This window comes from Aspergillus fischeri, genomic scaffold (genome assembly GCF_000149645.3).
Source record: "Aspergillus fischeri NRRL 181 1099437636263 genomic scaffold, whole genome shotgun sequence".
Classification (NCBI taxonomy): Eukaryota; Fungi; Ascomycota; class Eurotiomycetes; order Eurotiales; family Aspergillaceae; genus Aspergillus; species Aspergillus fischeri.
In genome coordinates this window covers 909,507-922,300 of record NW_001509763.1, presented here as the reverse complement: position 1 = coordinate 922,300, position 12,794 = coordinate 909,507, and the positions used below count along the sequence as shown (strand labels likewise).

At 49.5% G+C, this 12,794-nt stretch overlaps 6 protein-coding genes across 6 annotated transcripts, besides 1 other annotated feature; 4 read left to right on the top strand and 2 right to left on the bottom strand.

The window, feature by feature from the left end:
* Window positions 1-133: 133 nt before the first annotated feature.
* Window positions 134-1,081, top strand: NFIA_027640 (DUF3425 domain-containing protein; the record flags this gene model as incomplete). The annotated part of the gene is made up of 2 exons (XM_001261586.1): window positions 134-278; window positions 336-1,081. The coding sequence occupies 2 exons, from the start codon at window positions 134-136 to the stop codon at window positions 1,079-1,081; spliced, it is 891 nt and encodes a 296-aa protein (XP_001261587.1).
* A 2,584-nt stretch (window positions 1,082-3,665) lies between these two features.
* NFIA_027630 (inorganic phosphate transporter) lies at window positions 3,666-5,625 on the top strand (the record flags this gene model as incomplete). The annotated part of the gene is made up of 3 exons (XM_001261585.1): window positions 3,666-3,744; window positions 3,810-5,282; window positions 5,336-5,625. The coding sequence occupies 3 exons, from the start codon at window positions 3,666-3,668 to the stop codon at window positions 5,623-5,625; spliced, it is 1,842 nt and encodes a 613-aa protein (XP_001261586.1).
* A 1,615-nt stretch (window positions 5,626-7,240) lies between these two features.
* Window positions 7,241-8,032, top strand: NFIA_027620 (uncharacterized protein; the record flags this gene model as incomplete). Its single annotated transcript, XM_001261584.1, has 1 exon — window positions 7,241-8,032. One exon carries the CDS (start codon window positions 7,241-7,243, stop codon window positions 8,030-8,032), a length of 792 nt encoding a protein of 263 aa, XP_001261585.1.
* Window positions 8,033-8,672: 640 nt separating this feature from the next.
* NFIA_027610 (uncharacterized protein) lies at window positions 8,673-9,047 on the bottom strand (the record flags this gene model as incomplete). Its single annotated transcript, XM_001261583.1, has 1 exon — window positions 8,673-9,047. The coding sequence occupies one exon, from the start codon at window positions 9,045-9,047 to the stop codon at window positions 8,673-8,675; it is 375 nt and encodes a 124-aa protein (XP_001261584.1).
* A 1,197-nt stretch (window positions 9,048-10,244) lies between these two features.
* Window positions 10,245-11,631, top strand: NFIA_027600 (uncharacterized protein; the record flags this gene model as incomplete). Its single annotated transcript, XM_001261582.1, has 2 exons — window positions 10,245-10,256; window positions 10,321-11,631. The coding sequence occupies 2 exons, from the start codon at window positions 10,245-10,247 to the stop codon at window positions 11,629-11,631; spliced, it is 1,323 nt and encodes a 440-aa protein (XP_001261583.1).
* Window positions 11,632-11,950: 319 nt separating this feature from the next.
* Window positions 11,951-12,262, bottom strand: NFIA_027590 (uncharacterized protein; the record flags this gene model as incomplete). Its single annotated transcript, XM_001261581.1, has 1 exon — window positions 11,951-12,262. One exon carries the CDS (start codon window positions 12,260-12,262, stop codon window positions 11,951-11,953), a length of 312 nt encoding a protein of 103 aa, XP_001261582.1.
* Window positions 11,957-11,980: a microsatellite.
* Window positions 12,263-12,794: the final 532 nt, after the last annotated feature.

Here is a 12,794-nt window from a genome sequence, read left to right as displayed (position 1 = left end):
AACTCCGGACTCCGGATCCACTCAGCCACAGCATCAGCAAAATGCTCTTAACTGTCACCCCCGCCCGGGATCTTTTCCCTTGCCCTTCTCAACTCAACGCTTACGCTTGGATTATCTACAGAGTAAGCTGATCATGCCGACTATTTCCTCCCGGTCCGTGTCATCGCGTGGAGCTCTCCTGTCTGGCGATAACGGAAAGCCCGATGATGATTGGTCCGGGTTGACTGATCCTGTTGAACGGCGGAGGAGACAGAATCGCATCAATCAAAGGGCATATCGTTAGTCAAAGTCATCCCTTCTCATCTAAAGGTCGGCGTTAGACTAACGGGATACAGGAAGACGAAAGCAAGCTCAGCGACGAGCGCAAACAAGCCATTCCAGCTCGGACTATTCCCTCCCCACCACCCAGACACCGCCCTCCTCAACCGCAACCTCCATCTCGAGCACAAGCCCAAACAATGAAACCTCGCTAGTCGCCAACAAAAACTCCACTCAATGTCTCAGCTCCAGTCAAGTCCGCCAATACCTCGACATATTCGTCCGCACCGCCTACGAAAGCTACATCCTCGGTTTCCCAACCTCCGACCACCTCCTAACCCTCAGCAAAGTCAACGTCTTCCGCGCCTTCGCCAGCATCATGTCGCTACTAGGAATGTCCCACACCGAAGACTGGATGCACGACGACGCTCTCTCCCCCTTCCCCACCATGGGCCCAGGCTACATCGACGAGCAGAAACTCCCGCCTAGTCTCCGACCGACGCGCTTACAGAAGACGGTCCCGCATCACCCCTGGCTGGATTTCTTCCCCATCCCGAAAATTCGAGATAACCTGCTCACGACGGGGGAAGACAACTTCGACGACTGCCAACTGTGCGTTGATATCATGGGGTTCTGGGACTCGGGGATGGACGCCTGCTGTATGCTGGTGTGGGGGGACCCCACGGATCCGAAAAACTGGGAGGTCACAGAGAGGTTTCTGCAGAAGTGGCCGTGGGTCGTTAGGGGGTGTCCTGACTTACTAGAGTCGACGAATAACTGGCGGCGGAAACGGGGGGAGAAGCTGATTTTTCGATATCTGTAGCATTTAGTGTTCTGTCACCTGTCGCTAGTACTCGTAATGAACTGTATGATCTATGATGTCGGTGTCTTCGCAGTCATTTGGTCTATTGCTGTTGCTGACCAAGCAGTGAGCTCAGCATTGCAGGATGGAAGATCTCCGATGCCAACAGAAGCCACTAATGCATCCTGCTTACGCGCTAGTTGCACCTTAATTCCGAGGGCCAATCAAATGGTTGAAATTGGATCTGGTTTCGTTTGATCTTTCAGTGTGTATTTCGACACCGTATTGAATTGTATCGCCCTCATACTGAAGTATCTCTCCAGAGGAATCTGCAATGAGCAAATTGGATAGTCCGGACATTCTTAAGGCAGAGAATATAAGTTAGAACAGCTTAGAGGAACTGGTATCCATATAACCATGGTCATACATGGTAGCGATAGTTGTTGTGATAGTTGGAGCTGGCCATATCAATGCTGTGGATAAACATATGTCTTTAACAGGGTATTCCTCTAAGTAGCGGGTGTCCTAACAATGTAGGATGGAGGATGTAATAAGCACGGTGAATGAACCACAGGCCGTAAGATATTTATTTTAGTCAGTGACTTTCCGTTGGGCAGGACATACTACACTGTATATAGCATTCGAATAGCTTCATATATCCCAATTTGCTAAGGACATTGGCCAAATGGTACACAGTTTACGAGCGGAATTTTCTGCGAAGACTGAAACCAGATACTTAAACCAACGTATGGATTGGTTCAGACGCTATTGTCGATCAGCATGCAGTAGTGCTTATGGTTCATTATGTAGCCTATATCATATAGGCTCTACCTTGTCCGTAGGATTTTCTGTTTCATAACAAATCTCACCTGATTCTTTCGAGCTCTGCAAGCCGTTGATCATAGTCTCAGAGGATTATCTGCCAAGTGCATGACCATTCCAGCGACTTGAACAGTTGAGGGAATCTCTAGGCTATTCTGAAAACCTTTAAGGATTTGTTGTACTTGGACTAGGTTTCACTCAGACCAAGCAGGATTTATTAGAAGATGCCAACAACAATTCCAATAAGGAAAGACATTGTTTTACATAACTGACGCCGTTTATTAGACAATGTATGAATGGAGACACTAGAGAGCAGAGAGACTAGTCTAGGTACGAGGTACGCGTAGTCAAGATTATCCATAGCATCTTGATAGCAAAGGTGTCAACCATATCGCCACTCGCCCAAAAGCGTCCATACAACCATTTCTGGCGTAGTAGAGTGACTGAAGGAATGTTCAATAAAAGGTATGGCCAAATCTGGACGAGATCGGGATTAAGGATCTGGTGCAGGAACGGGATCAGAGACATACATAGCTACGTAGGTGATTCACTACGCATTTGCCTCAGCGTGGCTACGTACTCGACTGTCATTCGACCGCATACGACGGAGTCCGAACCTCATCCAGCGCAACAATCCGAAACAGTATTTACTATCTTAGCAGATATAATCAGGTGACGGTTAGCACCGAGCTGGGGGCGAGTGTACGCCACCAGTGTTGCGGGTGTGCCCGATCACATATTACGCTCTCGGCTGACTACTGCCAATACGGGTGTTGATCGCATTGACTGACGGGAAGTCGGTTGGAGCAAAGACGAGAAATGAAGTAAAGTTCAGATGCACATATCTAAATCTAGCTGCATTCGCCCACGACCGGGTCATGGATCATGCTGCTCTCTCTGGTTGCCTGGTCAGAAGGAGCCAGAGGGGTTTTCAGGAACATACAGACCTTTATGATGGTCTATCCTGACTGTGAAAGTGGCCAAGTCAAACCAACTGACAGGGGCAATTGAGCACGTGTACTTGCCACCACCGGGAAAAATTCAGCGAGAGGTAGTGTCTTCTTGCAGCGCCAGACGCGCCATGGCAGATAATCGCAGATTTCCCGAAGGCTTCGATGCTCTCGGCCATATTTGTCATGTTGATCTGGGAGCACACGTGGAGGAGTCTCCGCATTTGATAGGTCGATGGGGTAAATCCCGCCAAGGATTGCCAAAGCCAGCCGAGACCCCGCCAAGAGCACTAGCCAGCCAATCCGCGTCTTCCTTTGTCTTCCTGGACCCTCTCCCGCTTGGATTTGGCTGGATTGCCAAGAAAATGGTCCATCTTTCAATCTTGCTTCGCTCTTGCTTCGCTCCGAGACAAGCAGGCGAAGATAGGCGAAGCGTGCCTGGCTGGTTGCCTACTGAAGTCAATTGAGTGCTTTTCTCCTGTCAACCACGGGTGTGCCGTCAAATCTCGAACTCGACGGCCCCTGAGATGGGGGCAATGCCAAGACGCTTGTGATAAGCCCATTTTCCCCGAAGTGCGAATCAGATAGAGGCGCGGAGGAACGTGTCATGTCGAGTACACGAACTGGGCATGATTCCCTTGCCACGATCTATGCGAACGCACCTGCAGCTGCAATAGCGGGCGTCTCAAGCATGGTTCCAGGCGTTGGAAGCAAATGTCGCGTGAGGTAGCGATATAATGCATAGCAGCATAAAAGCCCCGTGGCTCGCTGTCTGAGTCAATTCAGGATCAAGCCCTCAAAAACTTGTCTCACTTTTCACACACACAGTCAAGATGGTGCTCAGCCAGTATGACTACGTCTTTGCCATTGGCACTCTGTTTGCCATGCTGGATGCCTACAACAACGGTGCAAGTATGTCAATGTCTCTTTAAACTGCTCTTTTGTAGATGATTTTGCTGACATTACCTGTCTGAAAGATGATGTGGCCAACTCCTGGGCCACCAGTGTTTCCTCCAGATCGGTTACCTACCGACAAGCCATGATCTTCGGCACCGTCTTCGAGATGCTCGGTGCCATCACGGTCGGTGCTCGGACGGCTGACACCATCAAGAACGGTATCATCCCCAACTCGGCCTTCCGCGGTGATGCCGGTGTGCAGATGCTTGCTTTCACCTGTGCCCTCGCCGCTGCTTCCTCCTGGGTTATGTGGTGCACCAAGCACTCGGCCCACGTCTCATCGACCTACTCCCTCATCTCTGCCGTTGCTGGTGTTGGTGTTGCGACCGTCGGTGCTTCCAAGGTACAATGGGGATGGAACCACGGAAAGGGACTGGGAGCTATCTTCGCAGGCCTGGGCATGGCTCCCGCCATCTCGGCCGCTTTCGGTGCCAGTATCTTCATGCTGATCAAGCTCATTGTCCACATGCGCAAGAACCCCGTGCCATGGGCCGTCTACAGCTCTCCCTTCTGGTTCCTCATCGCCGCCACGGTCTGTACCCTGTCCATTGTCTACAAGGGTTCGCCCAGTCTCGGTCTGAGCAAGAAGCCCGGCTGGTATATTGCCGCTGTGACCCTGGGTTGCGGTGGTGGTGTTGCTATCCTCTCCGCCATCTTCTTTGTCCCCTTTGTGCACGCTCGTGTGATCAAGCGGGATCACGGCGTCAAGTGGTGGATGTTTATCCTCGGCCCTCTGCTGTTCAAGCGTCCCGCTCCTCAGGGCGCCGACCGTGCCAAAGTCCCCAACTACGCCGTCGTCCAGGACGAGGACCACGAGGAGGACGCTGCCCAGGCATCCCCCGCTCCCTCTGAGCAGACCCTTTCCGAGTTTGACAGCAAGAACCCCAAGACCGAGATCGAACCCATTACCTCGCCTGCCATCTCCCCCAACGAGAAGAGCCTCGTCGCCAACGAGACCAAGCAGCTCACCTACAAGGAACTCATGGAGGAATCTAACAACCGCCTGAACGCTCGTCTCCTCAAGAAGCGCGGGCCCCTTGGATGGGCGATGCGCACCCTCCGCGACAACCCGATGGGCCCCGGCGAGATCTACGAACTGAAGAACATGAAGATCCTCCTGAAGCGCATCCCCGCCATGATCACTGTCGGCTTGCTGTATGGTCTACACTACGACATCCACGCTGCCCAGTCCGGTATCCACGGTACTCCCGAGGGGGAACGGATGCAGCGTGTCTACGCCCATGCCGAAAAGTATCCCAACGAGGTCGAGCACACGTATTCGTTCGTGCAGGTCCTGACCGCTTGCACTGCTTCCTTTGCTCACGGCGCCAATGATATCGGTAACTCGGTCGGCCCCTGGGCCGTGATCTACTCGGCCTGGAAGACGGGTAATGCGGCTGCGTCCAAGGCCCCAGTCCCTGTCTGGCAGCTTGCTGTTCTCTCCGGATGTATCTCCATCGGTCTCATCACTTACGGCTACAACATCATGAAGGGTAAGTGACCGTCTGTATTCCACGAGCAGGACAATAAACTAACTAAGCAATAGTCATGGGCAACAAGATCACCTACCACTCCCCCAGCCGCGGTTGCTCGATGGAATTGGGCGCCGCCATCACCGTCTTGGTCTTCTCGCAGTACTCTCTCCCGGTCTCGACCTCGATGTGTATCACCGGCGCCACCGTCGGCGTTGGTCTCTGCAACGGTACCCTCAAGGCCGTCAACTTCCAGCGTGTGGGCCTGCTGCTGCTAGCATGGATCATGACCATTCCCATTGCTGGTACGCTTGGTGGTGTCCTGATGGGCCTGTTCCTCAACGCCCCTCACTTCTCTTCTTAGATTTTGTTTGCGTGTTCCATTCTCTTTTTCTTTCTGTTATAAACTGATTGTCTACGATACCATTTTGGCTGGGTTTAAGGTTAACGGTTTACCATAATTGATTCGGATATTGATACCATGTTATTAGCAATGCATTTGAGTGGAGTGGATAGAGAAAACCCCGAATTCAAGCAGGGATAACTCCCATCAAAGCCAGAGTATCCGTTTCTTTTTCTCCAGTAGAATTGCTTGCCCCTGCGGAAGCGGAAGAGGGCAAGTAACCTGTGCGTCTGGGTTGATGGATTTGTCCTTGGAACTCTGGTCGTCTTCCATGAATGGGAATGCGAACAGTGCGTGCCGGCTGATGTTGTGTTCGAAATGCTGATCTTGATCCCATGCCATTAACAATGCAATAGATAGGGACATTACATATTACATCTAATGTTAATGGCTCAAGACCCATAAGCTCCAGTGCATGTCTCTCCAACTTTCTAACTCGCTCAATACTCGAACGAAGTCTCCCAAAATATGTGCCGATATTATCCTCCCAACAGCACCGCCCGGACAATGGTACAGACTGTCTGTCTCGGGCTTCCAAGTTTTCGTAACTTGCTTCCCACGTCTCGCACTAATCTACGCACCCGTACGATGGTCCTGCCCTTAATTATATGCGAGGGATGTGTTTGATCCTCACTCTCTTGGACCACAACAACTTTTATCCAGCTGGATTCCTACATAGCTTGCAAAGCAGAACGTCAATCCTCACATACTCCACTGATATGTCATGCGCCAAACCTGCTTTGTCATTCAACTAGTAAACCTATTATCTTTCTTGTCATTAACTAGCTCCCTTGGATTCTCCACAGTGTAGCAATCACTAGATATGCCAGACTAAAATTACCCCTGCTGTGTTACATAAGGCGGTTGAGCAGTCCCAAGCGCCATCGTCTCGTCTCTGTCTACTTTGTAGTCCCTCTTTTCCTCCTCAGTATTCATGTTCTATTTCTGCGTATCGACTACTATCATAAAGTCTACGATTTGACGAATGATGATGATGACAACGGTAAGTACACCACATGTGCTGCGAGAAAAATGATATCTGACATTGTATCAGACCAAGCCATTGCTTGAAGGCCTACCAGTGGAAATACAAATCTGCATCTTGTTCAAACTTCAGGACCTAGATTCGCTGCGATCCCTTGTCCTTGCATCGCCTGCTTCTTATCAGGCTTATTATTTCGTTAGAGATGAGCTCCTGCTGAGCATCCTGCAATCTTCACATGATGACCTTGTGGACGTTGCAGACGCAGTAGCTGCCATCCGCTCCAGAGGTCTGTACGCTTGCAAGCTATCAAACCGCGAAAGGATCATTGCCCTCTTGGATAGTCGACGACGAAGTGAAGAGATCCGCCACCTAGGCTTATTGTCTGCTGGACCCTTTCCTGACCAGCCAGCCAATGTTGAAGAGACTATTCAGTTATTACATCTCCATAGGGGAGCCACTTTTCTCCTTGATGATTATTTGAGGACTGCGAAATGTCCGGAGTGGATGCCCATAGAGAGATGGGAAAACGAAATTTTGCCCCTACGCCTATCTAGGACTGAACAAAGGCGCTTTTTCCGAGCATTCTATCAGATGCAGATTTGGGGCAATATATTTGCTCACATTGAGCTTCCCCTGGGCGCAGACCGTCCGAAAGAGGAGAAATTCTGGTTTAGCCCCCCTGAGGGAGTCCCACCTGTGCTTGAAGAAGACGAAGTATGGCGTCTTTTCTTCGCGACCATGGCGCCGTGGGAGGTGGAAGAAATTGCCTGTTTCTGGAGACATTGCTACCATCGATGGGCGGAGCCATATTTTGAGGCATCCGACAACCTTTTATCTTACGGTGTTACTTTTATCTGCGATATGCCGCCCGACGAGAAACCTCCCTTAACACGTTACTGGGACGATTGTGACGATCTCAAATGTAGAGAAGACGACTGTAGAGAGAGTCTAGCCTGCATGGGACCGTCATTTCTCGTCAAAATGCTTCGTGAGCGGAACTTCCGGGCTCGGCGAGACCTAGTCCTCGCAAACGCCATAAGTTGGCATCACTTCTTCCACGAATATTGGCCAAGGCCGGATTCTGAAATGCCAGGAGCGTTGCCCCTTCTCTACCCTGCAGATAAATTCAACTTTGGCACGGACTTTGATGGACTCAAGGAGTTTTTGAACACCCTGCCGCCGCATGAACGACCTAATGTTGCCTGGGCTCAGCTCTGGCTGGGAGCAGGGCTGGACTACCCAGACGTGTTTGTGGATATGTTCTGCTATGGCGGACCTTCATCGTGTTGGGACTGGGGTTTTGCTTTATGGAGTGACGAAAGGCTGATTGAATGGGGAGCACTGGATCAGCCCAGTCTCAGGAGAGACGTATACACATCGTAGATTCCTAAAGGTCTCTGAAGTGTGATGGCTGTGTGCTATGAACTTGAAACTGTCAATACCGGTTGATGGACGCCAAAGTGCCTATGCTTTGAAGATTATTAGCCTGACCAATTCTTGTTCAGTCGTTTGGAATTGCAGTCCCTTTTATCTCCAAATTCTGTCTTCTAAACTGTAGTGCGTCCACCACCTTGAGTTTTCATCCATACCCGAACATATAGAAGCATCAATGCCATCATAAGAGATATTCAGCCTCACCATCTCAAGGATTCAGCAACCGCCACCACCACCACCACCTCCTCCTCCTCCACTTCATCTACCTGCCTCCCGTTTCTGGTAATAGGACACTGCAGAACATTCTATTGCACCACCACTTCTAGTACGCTCCAATGGTCGCCTGGACTACTTTTACTTGAGTGTCTACTGGTTGACAGACACACTACCTGGTTCCTTAAGCTAGGAAACGAGAACTTCAGACTTATCGGCAAATATTGTGGAGAGCATCCCGTCAATCCAAGAGCATGGCTCTTGCTAGGCCATGGACTTTACTCAGCTGTTGATTGCCTGCATTACTGGATTATAGAATATGAAGCAGACGTGAGAATTTCGAATAACCCTAAGTTCATCCACGACCTTGCCCTTTCTACTTGTAATGTTGATATTGGGGGTCGTGCTCTCGAGTTCTTAGGAGTTTCTTATTGTCCTTCGTCTTTCCTTTGGACTCTGCATATAGATCGCCATACTTCTTGTATTCTTCATAATCCCTCTTCACCTCCTCAGGATATGGCTGTGGGCGCTTGACATAGGGATTTGGCATTCGAGGCTGCCTGATATCCCCGTAGGCCAAAGATGCTGAGCGTTTATTCTCGACATTGGAGAAGTTCGGACCGTAGTAGCTCGGTCCAGGTCGTTCAATGCCGTGAGACTTGTTATAGGAGACATCATACTCTCCGTCCGAGCCTCTTCTGTCCAAGATGACTCTCTCGTTCTTCCAGTCGCGTGTATGACCCCGGCTCATTTTGTATCACACAATTCTAACCTGCACATCGGGAAAAGGTGAGCCGAATAAACGCAGGTGATGAATTCTAGACAAAGGAGAGGAGAGATGGCAAGGGCGGATTCAGGGCTTTAGAGATTATACGAACGTCGGGTAGGGTATTCAATGATCTTGAGAATGTACAGGCCTATCCAGCTCGTGGACATACGGATTTTTATACGTTGAAGAAGTCTACTCTAGACTCTACAAAACCACGATCTGCTGTCAACATCCATTAGCGTTTTGATTTCGAGCGAAGGACCTGGCGCGCGCATAGAGATGCTAAAACGCATATTGTTTTGCTAGTGCCTGATATACTTGCATCCGTTGGCATCCCGTTCGACTTCGTAGCCGTCCCGTTTTTCTCACGACCTATTTTAAGCCCAATATCTCGCGATGTACCGGGGTGAGCTGCCTTTGGATGGTGCAGTACCTCTTTTGACCAGGACTTACGAAAACATCAGACGAGTCTTTGCCTACGACTCTATGTTTGGCGGTTAGGGATTGCATTCCTGAAGAAGGCCGGCGTCTATCTCTTGTGATGCTGTACTAATAGAGGATAGGATATTTTATGCGTTTGCCACAGCTTCCATCGTGATGTGATGTCCATTTGAAGGACTCTCCTAATCATGTTTTACATGACAGAAAATCGCTTTATCGGACCCTCTCTAAAAAGGCGTTCCTTGTAGTACATGAAAACTAATATCTTCCTTAGATGAAGCCTTTCTACTGTTATGGAGTCTCGCAGACCGTCTATATTTTCAAATATAACACAAGGCTGATTGGGCTAGGGCAGGGATGGATATTAATGGAACACCACAGCCACTGGAACAAGCCCTAGGCTATCAAATGGACTCCGTGCATGGCGGTAAATTAGTGCGCAATAGGCAAAGAGGGCACAGCAAACCAGTGGATGACAGTGAAAGAGTCGGGACAATTTAGCGCCGGCTTATTGATTGAATGTCCAATACGGAGATCAGAATGCATTGAAAAAGCGCCAGCAAGCGCATAGTGAAGATGATCCTGGGCCCCTGGCGTATTACATAAGGCGCCTAAAGTACGGAGTCATATGCCTGTTCTGCTGTATCTAACAAGCGCATCTTCCGTTTCTCCCCTCCGACAGCAATCATGTATGTTCTTACCTGAATCTTGACCTCGAGGAAACTTTAGGGCGTCAATATGGAAGACTCAGTAAGACTCATGATGAAAGCTCTGCCGGAAACACAAAATAAGAATTATCTAACCAAGGTAACAGAACCGGCCAACGTTCGAAGGTTTACCAGTGGAATTGCAGATTTCTATCTTATTCAATATTGATGACCTGGATTCCCTTCGATCGCTTGTATTTGCATCACCAACATATCACCGAGCATATCAGCTTGTGAGACAAGAACTTCTCGACGTGCTTCTACAGAGCTCCTACGACGGACTTGTAGACATCGCAGATGCAGTAGCTGCCGTTCGGTCAAGAGGCTTATACGCCGTCAAGCCATCGAACCGTGCAAAGATTATTGCCTTGTTGGACAGCCGACGGCGAAGTGAAGAGATCCGTCGTCTGGGATTATCATCGTGGCCATTTCCAGACGAACCTGCTGATATCGAGGAGACAATTCAACTACTGCATCTCCATGAAAAGGCCATTTTTCTCCTCGATGATTACACCAGAACGGCAGCTCGCCCGGAGTGGATAGAGTTGGAGAAATGGAAGAATGAAATTTCACCCCGGACCCTATCCAGAACGGAGCAAAGACGGTTTCTTCGAGCATTCTATCGGATGCAGATCTATGGCAACATATTCGGTGATATTGAACTTCCCCTGGGTGCAGACAACGTCGAAGAAGAAAATGACTGGTTCCAGTATTGGGGCGGCCGGACGCCTACTTTCACGGATGGAGAAATGTGGCGCCTATTCTTCGGGCCCCTAGCGCCATGGGAAGTCGAAGAATTCAGCTGTTTCTGGCGGCATTGTTATCAGCGATGGGAAGAGCCATACCTTGAAATATCAAAAAGCCTTGTAGCTTATGTGGCTCCTGGTGTTATCTTCTTCAGCGATCTTCCTCCCGAAGAGCGGCCCCCTCTGAATCGCCTTGGATTGGACATTGACCATATGCATAGACACCAAGATGAGCATAGGGAAATTTTGGCCTACATGGTACCAACATTCCTTGTGAAAATACTTCGTGAACAGGATTTCAGAACTCGCCGCGACTTGCTTCTGGCCAACATCGTTATTCATAACCATTCGTTTGCTGAATATTGGCCCGAACCGAGTGGGGATGACGGAGCGTTGCCTCTTCTGTACCCGGCCGATAGATTCGACTTCGGTACCGATGTCAGTGGTCTCAAGGCATACTTGGAGACGCTGCCTCTGCACGAGCGGCCTAACATCGCCTGGACGCAGCGGTGGCTCGACGCGGAGCTTGTGTTTCCTCAAGTCTTTGAGGACATGTACTCGTATGCCCCGAACTCTCGGTGTTGGGATTGGGGATATGCTATTTGGGACGATGAAAGGCTCATTGAATGGGGCGCCATGGATCATCTCGAACTCCGTGACCCGTTGACTTGACACCTTGATTATCAATGTATTGTTGGTCAAGTAAGTCAGGATGTTTATGATCATGTTTATACGCGCCTGAGACTTTCAACTCCTTGATGACCGCTGGCCTTTTTGTCTACTTTTTAAATACGGTACTGCCCTGTCGCTGTCGAGTCATTAGCATGACTTCTACTGTCTTAGAGACAACTCCTGCATCCGATATACCGCCAAAGTTCAGATTCAACGCTCACAGGAACAGATCAAGACTTGAACGACACATGATACGCAGGATTATGTAGAAGTATAAATCCAATCATAAGAGAAATTCAGTCTTATTCAACTCAAAGATTCAGCAACCACCCCCACCACCACCACCACCTCCTCCTCCTCCACAACCGGCAGCGCTGCCGGCTGCCCCTGCTGCCATAGCGGCCACCAGTCCATGGTCATGGTCACGACGCTTTTTCCGTCCGTTTCGGTGTTTCACGTTATCATAGCCGTAATTGTAGTTGTAATTGTTTGGACCAGAGTAGTAGTACCCGGGGTAGTTGGATCGCCGAGGAGGACTATATCTTTCGTCGTCGTACTCGGATAAACCGAAGCACATCGTGAGCGTGTAGGTAGTGAAGGATTGACTAGTCAATCTGACCAATGAGGACATATAATCTCCAGTTTAACTGGTTGGCTTGTATTTCGGTCTAGATTGACTAGTATATGAGGTTCACTCTTCTAGTATGCGTGTTTGAAGCGACCAGTTGTGATTTATATATTCACCATTACGCAGGGATATCATCGACCGGGCACAAGGTACTGTCTCTCTACAAGGCTGAATGATGTGCATGTTACCGAGTAATGAATATCTTATATTTTTCAATATGCGTCGCAGTACATTACTGGGGTACCATTGATTGACGCCTTGCAACCTGCAATGCTGGCCCGGGTTTATTTCGGGGCTGTGCAGACGCCCGAGGCCTCCCCTTCTTTACTATGGCCTCGTGTCGATTGGGTGGCTGAGCTGTGGTCTGCGTGACTTATAATAAACTCTCCTAATTAGGCAAACATTATATATGCAATAAATGACGAAGACATAAAATCACAACCACGTAGGGATCAATCTCCGCTTGGTGAATACAAATATCCACACTGTTAGGGCTATTGGTACCCTCTCAACCACGAACCCCTCTATCATGGAA